The sequence below is a fragment of the Peromyscus leucopus genome, chromosome 5 (genome assembly GCF_004664715.2).
Source record: "Peromyscus leucopus breed LL Stock chromosome 5, UCI_PerLeu_2.1, whole genome shotgun sequence".
Taxonomy (NCBI): domain Eukaryota; kingdom Metazoa; phylum Chordata; class Mammalia; order Rodentia; family Cricetidae; genus Peromyscus; species Peromyscus leucopus.
Genome location: NC_051067.1, coordinates 57,055,993 through 57,071,471, shown reverse-complemented (window position 1 = coordinate 57,071,471; position 15,479 = coordinate 57,055,993). Strand labels below are relative to the sequence as shown.

At 38.6% G+C, this 15,479-nt stretch overlaps 2 protein-coding genes across 7 annotated transcripts in view; one reads left to right on the top strand and one right to left on the bottom strand.

The window, feature by feature from the left end:
• Gdi2 (GDP dissociation inhibitor 2) overlaps positions 1–6,781 on the top strand; it is a 30,822-nt gene extending 24,041 nt beyond the window's left edge. The window contains exons 7-11 of the mRNA XM_028891197.2: positions 1,012–1,111; positions 3,513–3,684; positions 5,436–5,580; positions 5,762–5,816; positions 5,904–6,781. Of these exons, the coding sequence (XP_028747030.1) occupies positions 1,012–1,111; positions 3,513–3,684; positions 5,436–5,580; positions 5,762–5,816; positions 5,904–6,050 (619 nt within the window). The 3' untranslated portion in view covers positions 6,051–6,781. The remainder of the gene's footprint in view (positions 1–1,011; positions 1,112–3,512; positions 3,685–5,435; positions 5,581–5,761; positions 5,817–5,903) is intronic.
• Positions 6,782–6,962: 181 nt separating this feature from the next.
• Tasor2 (transcription activation suppressor family member 2) overlaps positions 6,963–15,479 on the bottom strand; it is a 45,097-nt gene continuing 36,580 nt past the window's right edge. For 4 of the 6 annotated variants that reach the window (XM_028891182.2, XM_028891172.2, XM_037205963.1 and 1 more), the window contains 6 exons: positions 13,379–13,504; positions 12,578–12,731; positions 11,680–11,785; positions 8,324–8,505; positions 7,936–8,050; positions 6,963–7,643 (listed from right to left, as the gene is read on the bottom strand). In XM_028891182.2, the coding sequence (XP_028747015.1) occupies positions 7,640–7,643; positions 7,936–8,050; positions 8,324–8,505; positions 11,680–11,785; positions 12,578–12,731; positions 13,379–13,504 (687 nt within the window). In that variant the 3' untranslated portion in view covers positions 6,963–7,639. The other 2 variants (XM_037205964.1, XM_037205965.1) reach the window with 2 other exon arrangements.

Below are 15,479 nucleotides of genomic sequence, written 5' to 3'. Positions count from 1 at the left end.
CATGGCTGGTTTTGGCTTGATTGAGAAAGTGACTGTCCTTCATCTCAGGAGTTCTTTCTTCAGGTATTTTGAGTTCTCTTCTGTCAGTGATCTAGCTTTCAGGCTTTTCTTCAGTTTTTGACAGTCTTGATGTTTGAATATTTAGATTACTTTTAAAAGAACCAAACTCAGAATTTTAGGTCATTATTTAGTCAGCTAAGTGGTCCCATTTTCCTTTTCTTTTGGCGCACCAATCTCTTGTATGTTAGGCCCCTGGCATTGCACCATTCCCTGAGTCAGTGAGGCTGACTGGTCATCTGTTTTTCTTTTGTGTGTGTGTAGTAGTATCTTTATTTTCCATAAAGAAAAATGTTGCAGTTTACTCTTTCGTCTCCCATTAATTTCCCTTGTTTTTTACTCACTCTGTCTTCTTCACGAAGCACCCTTCTACTTTATGTCATACATGTATGTGTATATGTATATTTGTTAATATGTTACTTTATATATTGTAAATAGAGATAGTTATTGAGCTCTAAGTCATTTGAGAAAAAATGTGATTTGTGTCTATTTTGCTCAACATGATTTTCAGATCCATGCATTTTCTTGTTTGTTTGTTTTGGTTTTTCGAGACAGGGTTTCTCTGTGTAGCTTTGCGCCTTTCCTGGAACTCACTTGGTAGCCCAGGCTGGCCTCAAACTCACAGAGATCCGCCTGGCTTTGCCTCCCGAGTGCTGAGATTAAAGGCGTGCGCCGCCACCGCCCGGCTCATGTATTTTTTTAATAGCTGACATAATTTCATTTTTGTCTACACTCAGCCACACTTTTTTCTTTATTCACCCCCTATTATGTTCTTTTCTGCCCCTCTCAAACCCTTTTTTCCCAACAGTTCTCCCTCACACTTTCATGGCTTTTTGTTTGTTTATGGTCCATTACCTTTAATTAGTTGGTACTATAATTCATTTAGATTCAAGAAGGGAGAGTTTAACAGTTCAAATAATTGTGAATTATAATTGGTTAATTTTTTTTTTTTAGGTTAAGTGCTATATATGGAGGTACCTACATGTTGAATAAACCAATTGAAGAAATCATTGTGCAAAATGGAAAAGTGGTTGGTGTAAAATCTGAAGGAGAGGTAAGTAACTATTCTTGTTAATTAAAATGTGCTGTCTACTATATATTTAATGTGGTTTGGACACTGATATTACATCCTGGGGCCTCCCTCCTGCTCTCTCTCTCACTCATTCTTTAAAGTTCTTTTTACAGTTTTTTCTCTTTTTTTTTTCTTTTTTTAAGTCTTCACATAGCTGTTCTCTTGGGAGCTTCAGGGTGTTGCTATGACACAGAAGTGGCTATAATACATTTGTCATACAACTAAGCATTAAGATGACAACATCTTTTCAGTACTCTATCATATACTGATTATTTACTTTCTGCTAGGACATACATGACAGTCTAACAATAATCTCTGGAGGTCAGGTAGAGCCAGGATTGGAATTACTTCTCAATACCTTGCAACTGCCCAACACTAATTATTGGCAAAGCTAGTTGAAATGGTTACCTGCAGTTCAGTCATTATGAACTAAGTTATGAAGATAATAGATTCAGAGAAAACTGTAAATATAGTTGTTGGTGGTTTAGAGGTTTTTTTTTTTTTTTTTTTTTTTTTTTTTTTTTTTTTTTTTGTGGTGCTTGGGATGGAATCTAGGACCTTAGTCTTTGTAGCATCATTCCCAATAAACTGTTTAAAAAAAAACAAAAACAAAACACTGTAAGCACTGAATGGTAAGTCATAAATTACTTTTTCCCAAATAGCTGTTTTGAGTGATGCTCTATGAGCACTGCTGTGCAAAATACCTATCTTTCAGATTCTGTCTTTTGTTTTGTTTTGTTTTTTAATATACCAAGAGGTTGAACTGCTGGATTAAATAGTAATTCTGGTATTCATTGATTACATTGTGGTATTCATTGCATTTGTGGTATTTAAATAGTAATTCTGTTACTTTTTTTTTTTTTTTTGAGAACTTGCCTTATTGTGACATCAGCCATTTTATGTTACATTCTCATGAGGAGTACACATATCCTGTTGTCACTTTCTGTTTTGGGAGTAGCCATTCTAATAGGGGCCTTGTGGTTTGGATTTCCCATCACTGGTGCTTGGTGATATGGTACTTGGCCTTTTGTAGAGCTTTGGAGAAATGTCTGAAAATCTTTACAGACAGGTGCTCCCCTGCCTTCCCTCCATCCCTCCCTCCCTCCCTCCCTCCCTCCCTCCCTCCCTCCCTCCCTCCCTCCTTCCCTCGCTCCCTCCGTCTGTCTGTCTGTCTGTCTGTCTATCTATCTATCTATCTATCTATCTATCTATCTATCTATTTATCTATCTATCTACCTATCTAGAGACAGAGTTTCTCTGCATAGTCCTGGCTGTCCTGAACTTGTTCTGTTGATCAAGCTGACCTTGATCTCAAAGATTCCACCTGCTTCTGCCTCTTGAGTGCTGGGATTAAATGCATGCCTGCTACTGCCTATTTTTTAAATCCACTCTTTTTTTAAATTGCTGAATTCTAGCAGTTTTTGAGAGACTTTGGATATTAACTCCTTTTCAGATATATTACTTACAAATATATCTTATCATTTATGATGTTTCCTTTTGCTTTTAACTGCATTAAGAGTTTAGTATCTACCTGGGCGGCTGTGGCACATGCCTTTAATCCAGCATTTGGGAGGCAGAGCCGGGCAGATCTCTCAGAGTTTGAGGCCAGGCTGGTCTACAAAGCGAGATCCAGGACAGGCACTAAAACTACACAGAGAAACTCTGTCTCGAAAAACACCAAACAAAGCAAAAACAACAAAAAATATTATCTGATACACACAAATTTTAACTTTTCATGAAGTCCATTTTGTGAGTCTTTGGTGTGTTAAAAAGTTATTACAATAAATGAGGCTTTTTCCTTACTTTTTTTTTCCCTTAAGAATTTTTATAATTTCAGGTCTCAATCCCTTATGTATGGTTTTAAGTAAATTTTAACTTTTTTTTTTTTAAGCAGATATAGTTTTACCAGCCCTAATGGTTTTGTTCTGTTTTTTTTTTTTTTTTTTTTTTTTTGAGAGTCTCGTGCAGGTAGCCCTCACTGGCCTAAACTATATAGAACAGGTTGGCATTAAATTTGATCCTACCTCTGCATCTAAGTGCTGAGATTAGAGCTGTGGTCTACAAGTTTTTAAGATTTTTCCTTATCCCATAATTGGTTTTGTCAAAAATCACTTGAAAGTATGGTTTATTTCTGGCTTCTCTTCTGTTCTTTATCTTTGTGCTAGTACTGGGTACCACACTGTATTGATTGCTGTAGTTTTTTAGTGGAGTCCTCCATCTGTCATCTTTTCTCAGTTCTAGTTATTAATGAATTCAGTCTTTAAGATTCAATATCCATTTTAGGGTTGATTTGGAGAGCTTAACCTTCTAATACATGAATGTGGGACATATTGCCATGTTTCCACGTCTTCTTTATATTGTCTCTTTTAATGTTTTGTTACAGATTGCTCGCTGTAAGCAGCTCATCTGTGACCCCAGCTATGTAAAAGATCGGGTTGAAAAAGTGGGCCAGGTAATCAGAGTGATCTGTATCCTTAGCCACCCTATCAAGAATACCAATGATGCCAATTCCTGTCAGATCATCATTCCACAGAACCAAGTCAACCGCAAGTCAGGTGCGTTTTGGAGACCAGCCAATGAGGGTAGAATGGCTTTACTCCATACTGTAATAAAGAGACTAATTTGATATGGGAAGCAGCAGTATACTGAAATGATGTCAGCCTTGGATCCATTGCCTTGAATCTTGGCTTCATGTCTAGAGTGAACAGACTGCATGGGTGAACTCTTGCAGGCTTCCAGGTTTCATTTATTAGCTCAACTGACATTACTATGTTTGAGCTGATTCTGTGTCGTTGTGGTTTTAGCAACATGCTAGAAAACAGTGTTCATTTCTGTGATTCAAGTCAGGACTTGGTCTAAAATTTCAATTCCCATTTTGATATAACCAGTGGTTTTCAACTGTATTTTGTATTTTGGTTAGAATGCTCACATCTCATTTCACTCAGAAGTAGTTTTCAGTATTAATGATTTTTTTTTTCCTTCCACATAAGAAACCACACCACAGATAGAAATTTTTTTTAAAAGTGATTCTCATGTAGATTCTTAGACCTGTGAAAAACTTAAAAATTCCAAAAATTGTTTCTACATTTGAAATTATATTTAGAATAGTGGTTAGTTATGATAATATGTAAGTATTAATTTTCCAATAAGTAAATGAGGAAATCAGTACTTAATAAAGCCTCCATTCAAAACCTTTAGCCAAATCTAAAGATTGAGTTTATCTCTAGGTTTAGCAGCTTATAGTCATCATACATCCTCAAATCTCTTAAGGTTTTAGTGAGCTTTTCCATGGGAAAACCACCCTGTCAGAGGAAAAATTTATTTTGGCTCCTGTTTTCAGTGTGGTCAGCTGACTCAGTTGTGTTGAGGACAAGGCAGAGTCTAATGATGGTGGAAGTATGTGGCAGCAAAATATCCTTACCTCATGGAAACTAGGAAAGCAGAGAGCAAGCAAGAAAGGGTCTTGGCCACAAGATCATACCCTTTCAAAGACATGCCCATAATGACCTATTTCCTCCTGCTAAAGTGGTTCTCACCCTATGGGTCAGGATCCCTTTGGTGGTCGAACAGCCCTTTCACAGGGATCACATATCGTGCATATCAGATATTTAATTACGATTCATAACTAGCAAAATTAGTTTTGAAGGAGCCATTTTTTGGCACATGCCTTTAATCCCAGCACTCTGGAGGCAGAGGCAGGCAGATCTCTGAGTTCAAGTCCAGCCTGGTCTACAAAACAAGTTCCAGGACAGCCAAGACTGTTACAAAGAGAAACCCTGTCTCACCCCCCCCCAAAAAAAAAAAAAAAAAAACAAACAAAAAACAAAAAACAAACCAAACCAAACAAGCCCTCATAATAATAGTAACAATAATTTTATGGTTGGGGGTTACCATATATGAAGAACTGTATTAAAGGGTCACAGCATTAGCATTTGGAAGGTTGAAAACCACTGTGCTAGATCCTATTTCCTAATAGCTCATTCAGCTCTGAACTCATCAATGGTTTGAGATTAGCACTTGCCTGATCCATTCATCTGTGAAAAGCACCACCAGCAAAGGACCTATCCTTCAGAGTATGAATCTATTTTGGGTGATATAATATACAAACCATAACGTGGGTAAGAGAAATTTCAGTTAGTAAACATTTGTAATTTACTAATGCTTAAGCTTGCCTCCATAAACAAGTTTAGACAGCATTGTTTATTCCAAGTAATTTTAATTTATAATGCAACGAAACCATGATACTTGAATGCACTTGTGCCCAAGGTTTACAAATGCTAAGGTGTATGTTGTTATTTGCTTTTAGACATCTATGTTTGCATGATCTCCTTTGCGCACAATGTGGCAGCACAGGGCAAATATATTGCCATTGTAAGTACAACTGTGGAGACCAAGGAACCAGAGAAAGAAATCAGACCAGCTTTGGAACTCTTGGAACCAATTGAACAGAAGTGAGTATTGTACTCATTCATGTCAACTAAAACTGAGGTGTTGGTGTCTGCTGCATGGTCAGGTAATTCTGAGAATAAGACAGGGCAGCCATTGGTTGTTGTGAATCCTTAGAATGCCTTGTCCTGTTGGTCTTATGCTTTAAGGCAAAGCAGTGATGCTGGTTTGTTTCTTCCCATTTAGATTTGTCAGCATCAGTGACCTCTTTGTACCGAAAGATTTGGGAACAGAGAGCCAGGTGAGTGTGATGATCTAAAAAAGTCATTACCAGTCTATTGGGGAGCATCCCTAAGTAGTTTGAAGTCTCTATAATTCTTAATTCCAGATCTTTATTTCCCGTGCCTATGATGCTACCACTCACTTTGAGACAACCTGTGATGACATTAAAGATATCTATAAGAGAATGACAGGATCCGAGTTTGACTTTGAAGAAATGAAGCGCAAGAAGAATGACATTTATGGAGAAGACTAACAGCAGTACATATGTAATTAGGACAAACAAAATTTGGCAAATAATGTGTATCGTATGAAATCAATATTGTAAGCCCTGCTTTTATGATCAAAATGGAGATTGAAGAGTGCTATACCAGTGAATACTCCTTCCCTTCACTTTTCTAATATCATGTATTAACTTGTTTTCATGGAATGGCTAGTCAGAATTGGTTGGTTCTGTTCAGTTTAACCAGACTGGGTTTTTTTTAGTGAAGGAGCTGTTCTAAACAAATATTGATAGAGAACTTGATACAGTACTTGTATCTTTTAATCAGTGTAGCCTTTGCGATTGGGTGCCTGTGCTCAAGAGCTGGATCTATACAATTTGTGCCATCCTGATATTGGGAGTCTAAATTGAAAAAGTTTTCTCGCTTTTGTTATGTGAAGTATTAAAGCAGGGCCCTAACAGTAGACCCATATATTTTGTTCATGTGGGTATAAACTTCTAACCAAACTTCAGACTTAGGAAGTTGTTTGGAGGGAAGCCAGTATGTGGTATTTTAACCTACTACAATTGCTGAGAAGGAGAAAGGAACCTTATGGTAAGTAGGGAAAACATAGAAGCACCTTTTATCCCAGGTATGGCTTCTTCAATGGACCAAGCTGCAATGCAGTATTGATTTGACAGAGCCTTGATTTCAATGATGTCTGTCTCAAAACGGCTCCAAATGATTTCTGTACTGCAAAATAAAGCCAAACTCTGGAAACCACTGTCCTGCATACTGTCTCTGTTCTGCTTACATTGCCTTCTGGTGATTTAAGGGCATTAGTATTAACTGATAGATTGGAATGGAAGCCATTTTATTCTTAATATAGGCTCATTGTTGTAGAATTCTTCTTAGGCATCCTGGTCAGTGGCCTTGCACACAGATTGAATCACAACACAAACAACTGCATTTTAATTATCTTTATTTAAAAAAAACCAAACCAAACCAACCCAACCCGAAACTAGGTATAAAAAGCCTTTGTTCCAAATAGATAGTATACAAATGGTTTTTCTCTTGTGTGTATTTTAAAGACTTAAGAAAGTTTTAATATCATAAATAATTTCATCAGATTGATTTTTGTAGTGCAGCATTAAAAAAAAAAACCCAGTAAGTGGAAAAGTGTATAAATTTGTTGTTTATGAAAAAAAAATGCCTTTTCTCTTTGTAGTGTTTTTTATGCAACAGCAAACAAAACCATTACAGACTATACTTTTTACAATGTGGTAAAACATCTGAAACATGCACTTGATAAGCCTCTGACCACACGCAAAAACAGCTGTTTGTTAAAATAGACTTTACTTTAGCTATGTAAAACATGTGAAGGTCTCAATTTTAATATCAAGCTCAATAGTTTTGAAGGCATGATGTTTAGAGTGAAAATAATTTACAGCAGTATTCAACCATTGTAACTCAAAGCTAATGGCAACTATGGTTCATGATGAAACGAGACATTCTAGCAAAGCATGAAAAATGAAACATGGATTTTTCAGATGAGGATTGTTTGTATGTATTTGAAGATTTTCAGACTCAGGAAAATAATTTATTTATTGTTGTTATCTTCCATGTGTAGTCTCAACTCCAATCACCTGTAGGAACACAAAATTGGTAAAGCAAAATGACCAAGAAATACTTATAACTGAGATAACTACCTATTGGGGAAAGCCTTACTATGTTGAACAGGTTGGTTAATCTCATTTGTGGTAATCACAGAAGCTGATGGGAATTCTACTCATTGGTTAAAAAAACAACAAACAAAAACTTTACAGTGTATCCCGTTTGAATTTAAAGTGCAGTTTTGAACAGCTTTCTTTCCCTCAGTGGCCCTGTTTGCTGCCAGTAATTCCAGCTTACACTAGGAGTTTTACAAAAAGTTCTTACCAGTAGCTACTCCTAAATGGAGCTGCTATCTTTTGTATATTTTCAGTGAAGTAGTTTACATCTGCAACAAGGATTCCATTATTTTCAAAGACTTCTGTAGACACTTTGGGCTTGTCTGTAATAAAGAAAAACTGTGACAAAAGCTAGCATGCCCATTTTTCCGTCCCCAGGTAGCAGAATTCATTAGAATAATAACGAGAGAAACTTAGCACTCCTTGGCAAGCATCCAAGGACTTAAGGGTATTTGTCAAAACACACTGCACTACTGGCTATAGGTAATACCACCTACATCTAGGGCATTCAATAACTACTTAAGAAAGATATTTCTAGAGCTGTCCTGTTTTAGCATTAACTGAATAATGAAGATTAGAACTCAGATTAAATTTACCTGTTAGGAAGACAGCAAACCTGGCATTGATATGTTGAATTTGCAGGTTTAGTAAGCATTTCAAAATTTCAGCTTTCGTTGGTGATGGAGAGTCACAGTTGTGATAATGAAGCAATTCAATGATATTTACACTCTGGTATGATTTTAGAATTAAGTTCTTTTTATGTGCAATTGAATCTACCCTGGAAAATAGAAAGAAATGTTGGCAGCTTTTCTTACTTTCATTTAAAAGAAAGGAAGATTTATCTGTTTGAAAGAATGTGCACATGTTAGTGCTGGTGTCCTAAGAGTCCAGAAGAGGGTGTCTGATTTCCTGGATCTACAGTTATAGGCAGTTATGAGCCACCCAATGTGGGTGCTGGGAACTGAACTTGGGTCATCTCTCAACTACCAAGCTAGTCTCTCTCTGCTTTCATTTTAACTAGTTGTATTAAAACACTTGGTCAAAGAGCCTGTCCTTGATGTGTTTTCGTGCGTAGCACAATGGCTAACATGTATGCACTGTCCTGATCAGTTGCCTCTAAACTTTATAACGACTCCTTTAAAAATACAGACTGGCCAGCCGGGCGGTGGTGGCGCACGCCTTTAATCCCAGCACTCGGGAGGCAGAGCCAGGTGGATCTCTGAGTTCGAGGCCAGCCTGGGCTACCAAGTGAGTTCCAGGAAAGGCGCAAAGCTACACAGAGAAACCCTGTCTCGAAAAAACCACAAAAAAAAAAAAAAAAATACAGACTGGCCAGCCTGGGCTACCAAGTGAGTTCCAGGAAAAGCACAAAGCTACACAAGAGAAACCCTATCTTGAAAAACCAAAAAAAAAAAAAAAAAACAGAGTAAGGTCCAAGGTTACACAATCCTTGTAGTTACTGCCACTTCAACCATGTATGTTGGCAACTAAAGGTTCTTCAAAGTTCTCAGGCAGTCACACAGTTACAACTGTGCTCTCACTGATCTTAGAAAACAAATCTTTCTTGGGGGTGGGGAAGGCCTTGCTCTATAGTTCAGGTTGGCTTATAATTACTGTAGTCCAGAGATTGCCCTCTGCTCCTGCCCTTTGTGCTGGGATCACATCATGTGCTGCCATGCCTGACAGTTAATAGGTGTAATTTATGCTTTGTATTAAGTCTTGTGGCCAGATTACCAATCTCAGCCAAAACTGTCTTAATTTCTCACCTCTGTAATATCATTACTTTTCCTTTTTTCATCTAGAGGAAAATCTGTCTTTAGTTCTTTAAATTTATTTACCTGTAGGTGTGTACTGATAGCTTTAATATATGCCTATTATTATTAAGCTTTTCCTCTAAAATGCTGGTTAGCTGGGGATGGAGAGGGTTTAGCTGTGAAGAGCACTGGTTTGATCCAGCACCCATACGGTGGCTACAACTGATGGAATCTGATGCCATCTTCTGGCTTCTGGGGGCACTGTATGCATGTGGTACATACATGTAGGCAAAACACCCATACACAATTTTGAAAAAAAGCTCATCAGCTTTTTTTCTGGCCACACCCTTCAGTCTGTTTTGCTTCATGCACTATCCTTACCTTGTTAGTGAACCTTTTCTTGGCTAGCTTCTACACCAAGGGAAAACCTGAAATTTTTTTCTGTCTTTAAATGTACGTGTCTGTGTGCACTTGCATGTCAGTGTGAGTGTATGTGCAAATGAATGTGCAGGTGCCCACCGAGGGCAGAATCCTCTGGATCCCTTGGGGTTAGAGTTATAGATGGTTAAGTTACCTAATACAGGTGCTAACATCCAAACTCTTGTGGAGCAGCAAGTGCTGTTAACTGCTCTCTCCAGTCTGTACTGTCTTTAATGGTCTCACGCACTCACACAATTCCTGCTATACTTGCTCCTAGTGTCCGAAGAAAGCAATTTTAAAAGGGGGCTGGAGAGATGGCTCAGAGGTCAAGAGTACTGGCTGCTCTTCCAGAGGTCCCAAGTTCAATTCCGAACAACTACATGGTGGCTCACAACCATCTACAATGAGATCTGGTGCCCTCTTCTGGCATGCAGGCATACATGCTGTATACATAATAAACAAATCTTTTAAAAAAAAAAAAGTATTCAATAATTTAGTGCTCAAAGTCTGGAATTAATGTTTAGCCCTAAAACTAACTAGCAGTTTGTTTATGGTCAGGTTTGTTTTCTCAGTATTATTGTGTTCCTCCTTGGTGTCAAGTTTGAATGGGACTGTTCCATGTAAAGCATCCTTTAGTACTCGGTACCTTTTTAACAATGTCATCCATTCTGTCCTTTCTCAATCTACGTAAGTTCCGTTCCCAGAGTACTTGAAGTCACACTTTGAATGGGCAGAAACTCTCATAGGCTCCAGGTCTCTTGAGCCAAATAATCAAAACCAACTTTCTTTTTTAAAAAATCATTACTTTGATGCTGGGGATGTGATGCAGTCAGTAAAGTACCTGCTGGGTAAGCATGAGGACCTGAGTATAGACCCCCAGAATCCATATTAAAAGCCAGTTGTGGTAGCACACACCTATAACTCCAACACTGGAGTTGGCTGGCCAGCCAGCCAACCAGCCTAGTTCAGCTGTTGAGTTCTAGATTCAGTAAGACCTCTTAAAAATAAGGTGGAAGCACGCCTTTAATCCCAGCACCCCGGAGGCAGAGCACAGATCTCTGTGAGTTTGAGGCCAGCTTGGTCTACAGAGTGAGCTCCAGGAAAGGCACAAAGCTACACAGAGAAACCCTGTCTTGGGGGGTGGGTGGGGGGTGGACAGTGATAGAAGGCACCTGACATGGACTGCCAGGCTCCATGCACACAAGTGTGTAACCTACACAAATGCATGCATATACTGCACACACAAATCACTGCTGTAACAATATGCCATGGCTGACTGATATACATGGGAGGACTGCATTTTCTGAAGAGAAAGAAGTGGGGAAGGAAGTTGAGAGGACTGAGCAGAGAGGAAGGAAGGAGTGGAAACTGATTGGGCTGCAAAAAAATAATAAAGAAGTTAAAACAAATTACTGCTTTAGATTTAAGGTGTTTGTCTCCTATTTAAATCCAATACCCTAACAACTCAAAATATGAATCAGTATCCAAAAAAGCACTAGAACCAAGGTCACAGTTCACCACGTTTCTGCATATGGCAGCAGAGCCTGACTTAACTAGGGATATTTTTAAGACTGGATCAAAATGTTGCTGTAAATACACCTTTCACTGGATGCCCTACTGTAAAAACAAATCCGAAAGCTAACCAACAGACCTAAATCTTAGGAAGGTGATGTCCATTCTGACACTATTTTCGTGGCTGTGGTGCTTGACTTACGCTAGTCTAAAGCACATGGAAAATTGTAACTGGAGTATTTCCACCTTTCTCCACATGTACTTACCTGACATCTTCCTTGAGCTTTTTATTTTCTCTGTAGTGAAGCAACCACTTCCATTTTCCATTTTCATTTAGATTTTCCAGGATTTTAACAATTTCCTTCAGTTGAACTGTAGAATAAGGTCAGCAAAGAGAAGATGTATCTTAGTTTTTGTTGTTCCTGCAAGTTCGGGTGTCACTTACGAACAAACAGACGCATGTTGCCACCTCTTCTATGTCTGGGCAATGTCCAGTCTCATAAACGCATAACCTGTGACTCCTCTAACCAGTTCTACCTGGTCATACTATAATGGGAAACAACTGTAGGGGCAAGAGCACACTGGTCACATGCAGCTAGCTAATGCTCTGAACCAGCCCACATGACAGAACAGAAGCAGAAGCCTAGTGCAGTAGAAAAGTTATACTTTTATTAACCTAGTTTCCATGAAGAATTTATGCTGATGAAAGCAGACTGATTCAGAAATGGTACTCAAACTGTTCTGATGTGATCAGAGTCGACGAAGGTTTGGATTATACTTTACAAAAAATAAATAAATAAATAAATAAAAGCCTGCTATCACAACTAGATCCTACATTAGAGTGTTCAAGGTTTTAACTATAATGACTTTTGGAAACCATTTTTAAAGAGAGATTTTTGTTAATATTAAGATATTAGGCCTTGTGTCATCAGAAAGAGAACTGATTTTTTTTTTTTTTTTTTTTTTTTTTGGTGTAGCTTTGTGCCTGTCCTGGATCTCACTCTGTAGACCAGGGTGGCCTCGAACTCACAGAGATCCGCCTGGCTCTGCCTCCCGGTGCTGGGATTAAAGGCGTGCGCCACCACCGCCCGGTGAGAACTGATTTGTGTTAGTTACTGGGTGAAGAGAAATTGACCTGACTAGATTTCAAAGTTAAAGACCAACCTAATGTCAAATTTTCTAGTATATCATCATCTGATACCACAAAGCCGCCTGAGCGAAACAGCTCTTGGTAGGTGTCATTCAGAATGTCTTCAGGGCTGTCCACTCCAGCAAAGATGACACTGGGGAAATGCTTTAGCTTCAGCAGAGAAGGGATCTGTTAGACATAAAAGGACTTCCATGAAGAAAGGCACATGTAGGCACATTGAACATTCATAGATTTCAAGGACCATAAGCAGCAGAAAATACCTTCAGCCAGGACCTCTGACAACTTTGCCACACATAAAGAGCAGTTCTTACCTTATCATGAGTAGCCATTAGCACATCAAAATTAATTAAAAAGTGGACTCTACAAATAGTTTATGAGAGAAGAACATGTCTGAAGTAAAAGGGACCTATAAATAGTTAAGTCACACAAACTCATTCTGTTTCCAACTCATCTAGTGGTGCCAACACCCCAAGCTCATGGCATTATCTATCCTGTGTCCACAAGTTGCTCTTTGGGACAAGCAATTATTTCTTGTCAACTAGCAGGTCAGTCCTTTTAAAGTATGATTTTCTTAATAGACATCAATTTTTTAAGTGAGAATATTTAGCATTGGCTCACATTTTTTTCATAGTTCTCTCTCAGTAAACATCAACCTGCCCTACAGACGCCTGCTGATTCTAGAGTAGGCCACACTGTACCCTCCCCCAGTATCTTCCCACTAAAGTTCCGATGGAAGTGTATGTCAGCTATTCACAATACTACACAAGTTCAGTGCCTAGAATATATTTCATTTTTCTGTGAGATTCCAAACTTACCTGATGCAAACGTGATATTATGTCTTCATTTTTGATGATAACTAATAGTGTCTCACTCTCTCTGTGAAAAGCTTGACAGAAATCCAGAAGTTCAATTTCTGTATGGCCTCCTTTCTTTAGAATGCTCTGAAAGATTTACAAAGAGCTATTACTAAACAAGGATACTTGAACAGATTTTTTTTTTTTTTTTTTTTTGGAGACAGGGTCTCTCTGTATAACTCCGGCTGTCCTAGAATGCACTATGTAGATCAGGATGGCCTCAAACTCAGAGATCATGCTGGCTCTGCCTCCCAAGTGCTCGGATTAAAGGTGTAAACAAGCCACCAGGTGGACATGGCAGTACATACATTCTTGGCACTTGGGAGACTGAGGAAGTATCATGAGTTCTAGTCTGTCTCAGCTACTCAGCAACACATTTCTTTCTTTCTTTTTTTTTTTTTTTTTTTTTTTTTTTTTTTTTGGTTTTTCGAGACAGGGTTTCTCTTTGTAGCTTTGCGCCTTTCCTGGAACTCACTTGTTAGCCCAGGCTGGCCTCCATCTCACAGAGATCCGCCTGCCTCTGCCTCCCGAGTGCTGGGATTAAAGGCGTGCGCCACCACCGCCCGGCAACACATTTCAATATGAAGCAAACAAAAAGAACAATACATCAAAAAAGCATATCCTATTTACAAGACAACATAAATAGCTACTGGTCTTATTACTAAATAAACACACACATATATTACTATGATTTAAATTTTAGTTATAAAATCATTAGTACGTACGTATGTATATAAGTAAGTGAGTGGGTGCGCGCACAAATACCATGGACAACATGTGGAGGCCAAGGCATAACTTTCAGGATTTGGTTCTTTCTTATCATGTAGGTCCTGGGCATCAAACTCAGGCTGTCAGGCTTGGTGCCTTCTCTTACTGAGCCATTTCAACAGCCCAAGAAGTTTATTTTAAGGATAAAGCAGCCAGTGAAATTCAAATTCACACAATCTGGCTTTTATTCATAGAGGCTACCTGACAAAAGTAATCCTCCACTGCACTATTAAGATGTATTTAAAGCCGGGCAGTGGTGGCGCACACCTTTAATTGCAGTACTCGGGAGGCAGAGCCAGGTGGATCTCTGTGAGTTCGAGGCCAGCCTGGGCTACAGAGTGAGTTCCAGGAAAGGCACAAAGCTGCACAGAGAAACCCTGTCTCAAAAAACAAAAAACAAACAAACAAATAAAAAGATTAAAAGGCTGATATAAAAAAAGCAATCCAAACTAATTCACATAAATGCAGTTTCACTTTCAAGGGAGTAAGACAGGACAGGGTTGCTGGGTGTTTACATAATGTTATTACTTTAATATACAGGTAGAACTTTAGCAATATACCAGTGCATTTCTTTATCATTAATGGGAATCAATTTGAAGAGTTAATTGTTCCTTGGATGTCCATATCTGAATAAAAGGGTAACATAAACTACATGTTTATAAGGGACTGCATGTTATGTCAGAGTGGCTTCCCAGCCTCACTGGGAAGGTGAATGTGCATCATGAAAGAATTTCCTGAATCCCATCTCCCTTACTTTTTTTTTTTCTTTTTGTTTCCCTCATAAGACAGGGTTTCTGTGTTGCCCTGGAACTCACTCTGTAGATAAGGTTGGCCTTGAACTCACAGAAATCTACCTGTCTCTGCCTCCCATGCTGGGGTTAAAGGCGTGTACCACGACCACCACCACCGGTCCATCATGACTCTTACATGATGCTTTTTCAGGAAGGATTATGGCTTGACATTATACACCTCAATTACACTCCAGACAGTCAGAGTATTTGGCTTTATAATGTATTACTTTGTCTGCCTTGAATCCCCAAACAGCTGAACTTTTGACTATTTCATTATCACTCAAAAGTGACAGCACAATTCTTGAAGAAAATTCTTTTAGGAAAGAGTCAACTGAAATACTTAAGACTGAGTTGTCACTGTTTGCAGATTCTCATCTTACAAACAGGTCTGTAACCTATCACTAAAGAAGAGTTCAGGACTTGCCAGAATTATTCAGGATGTTTCCAAGGCTTAAAAAACTGTACTGTCTTGTTTTCTTGAGACAGGATTTTACCCTGTGGCT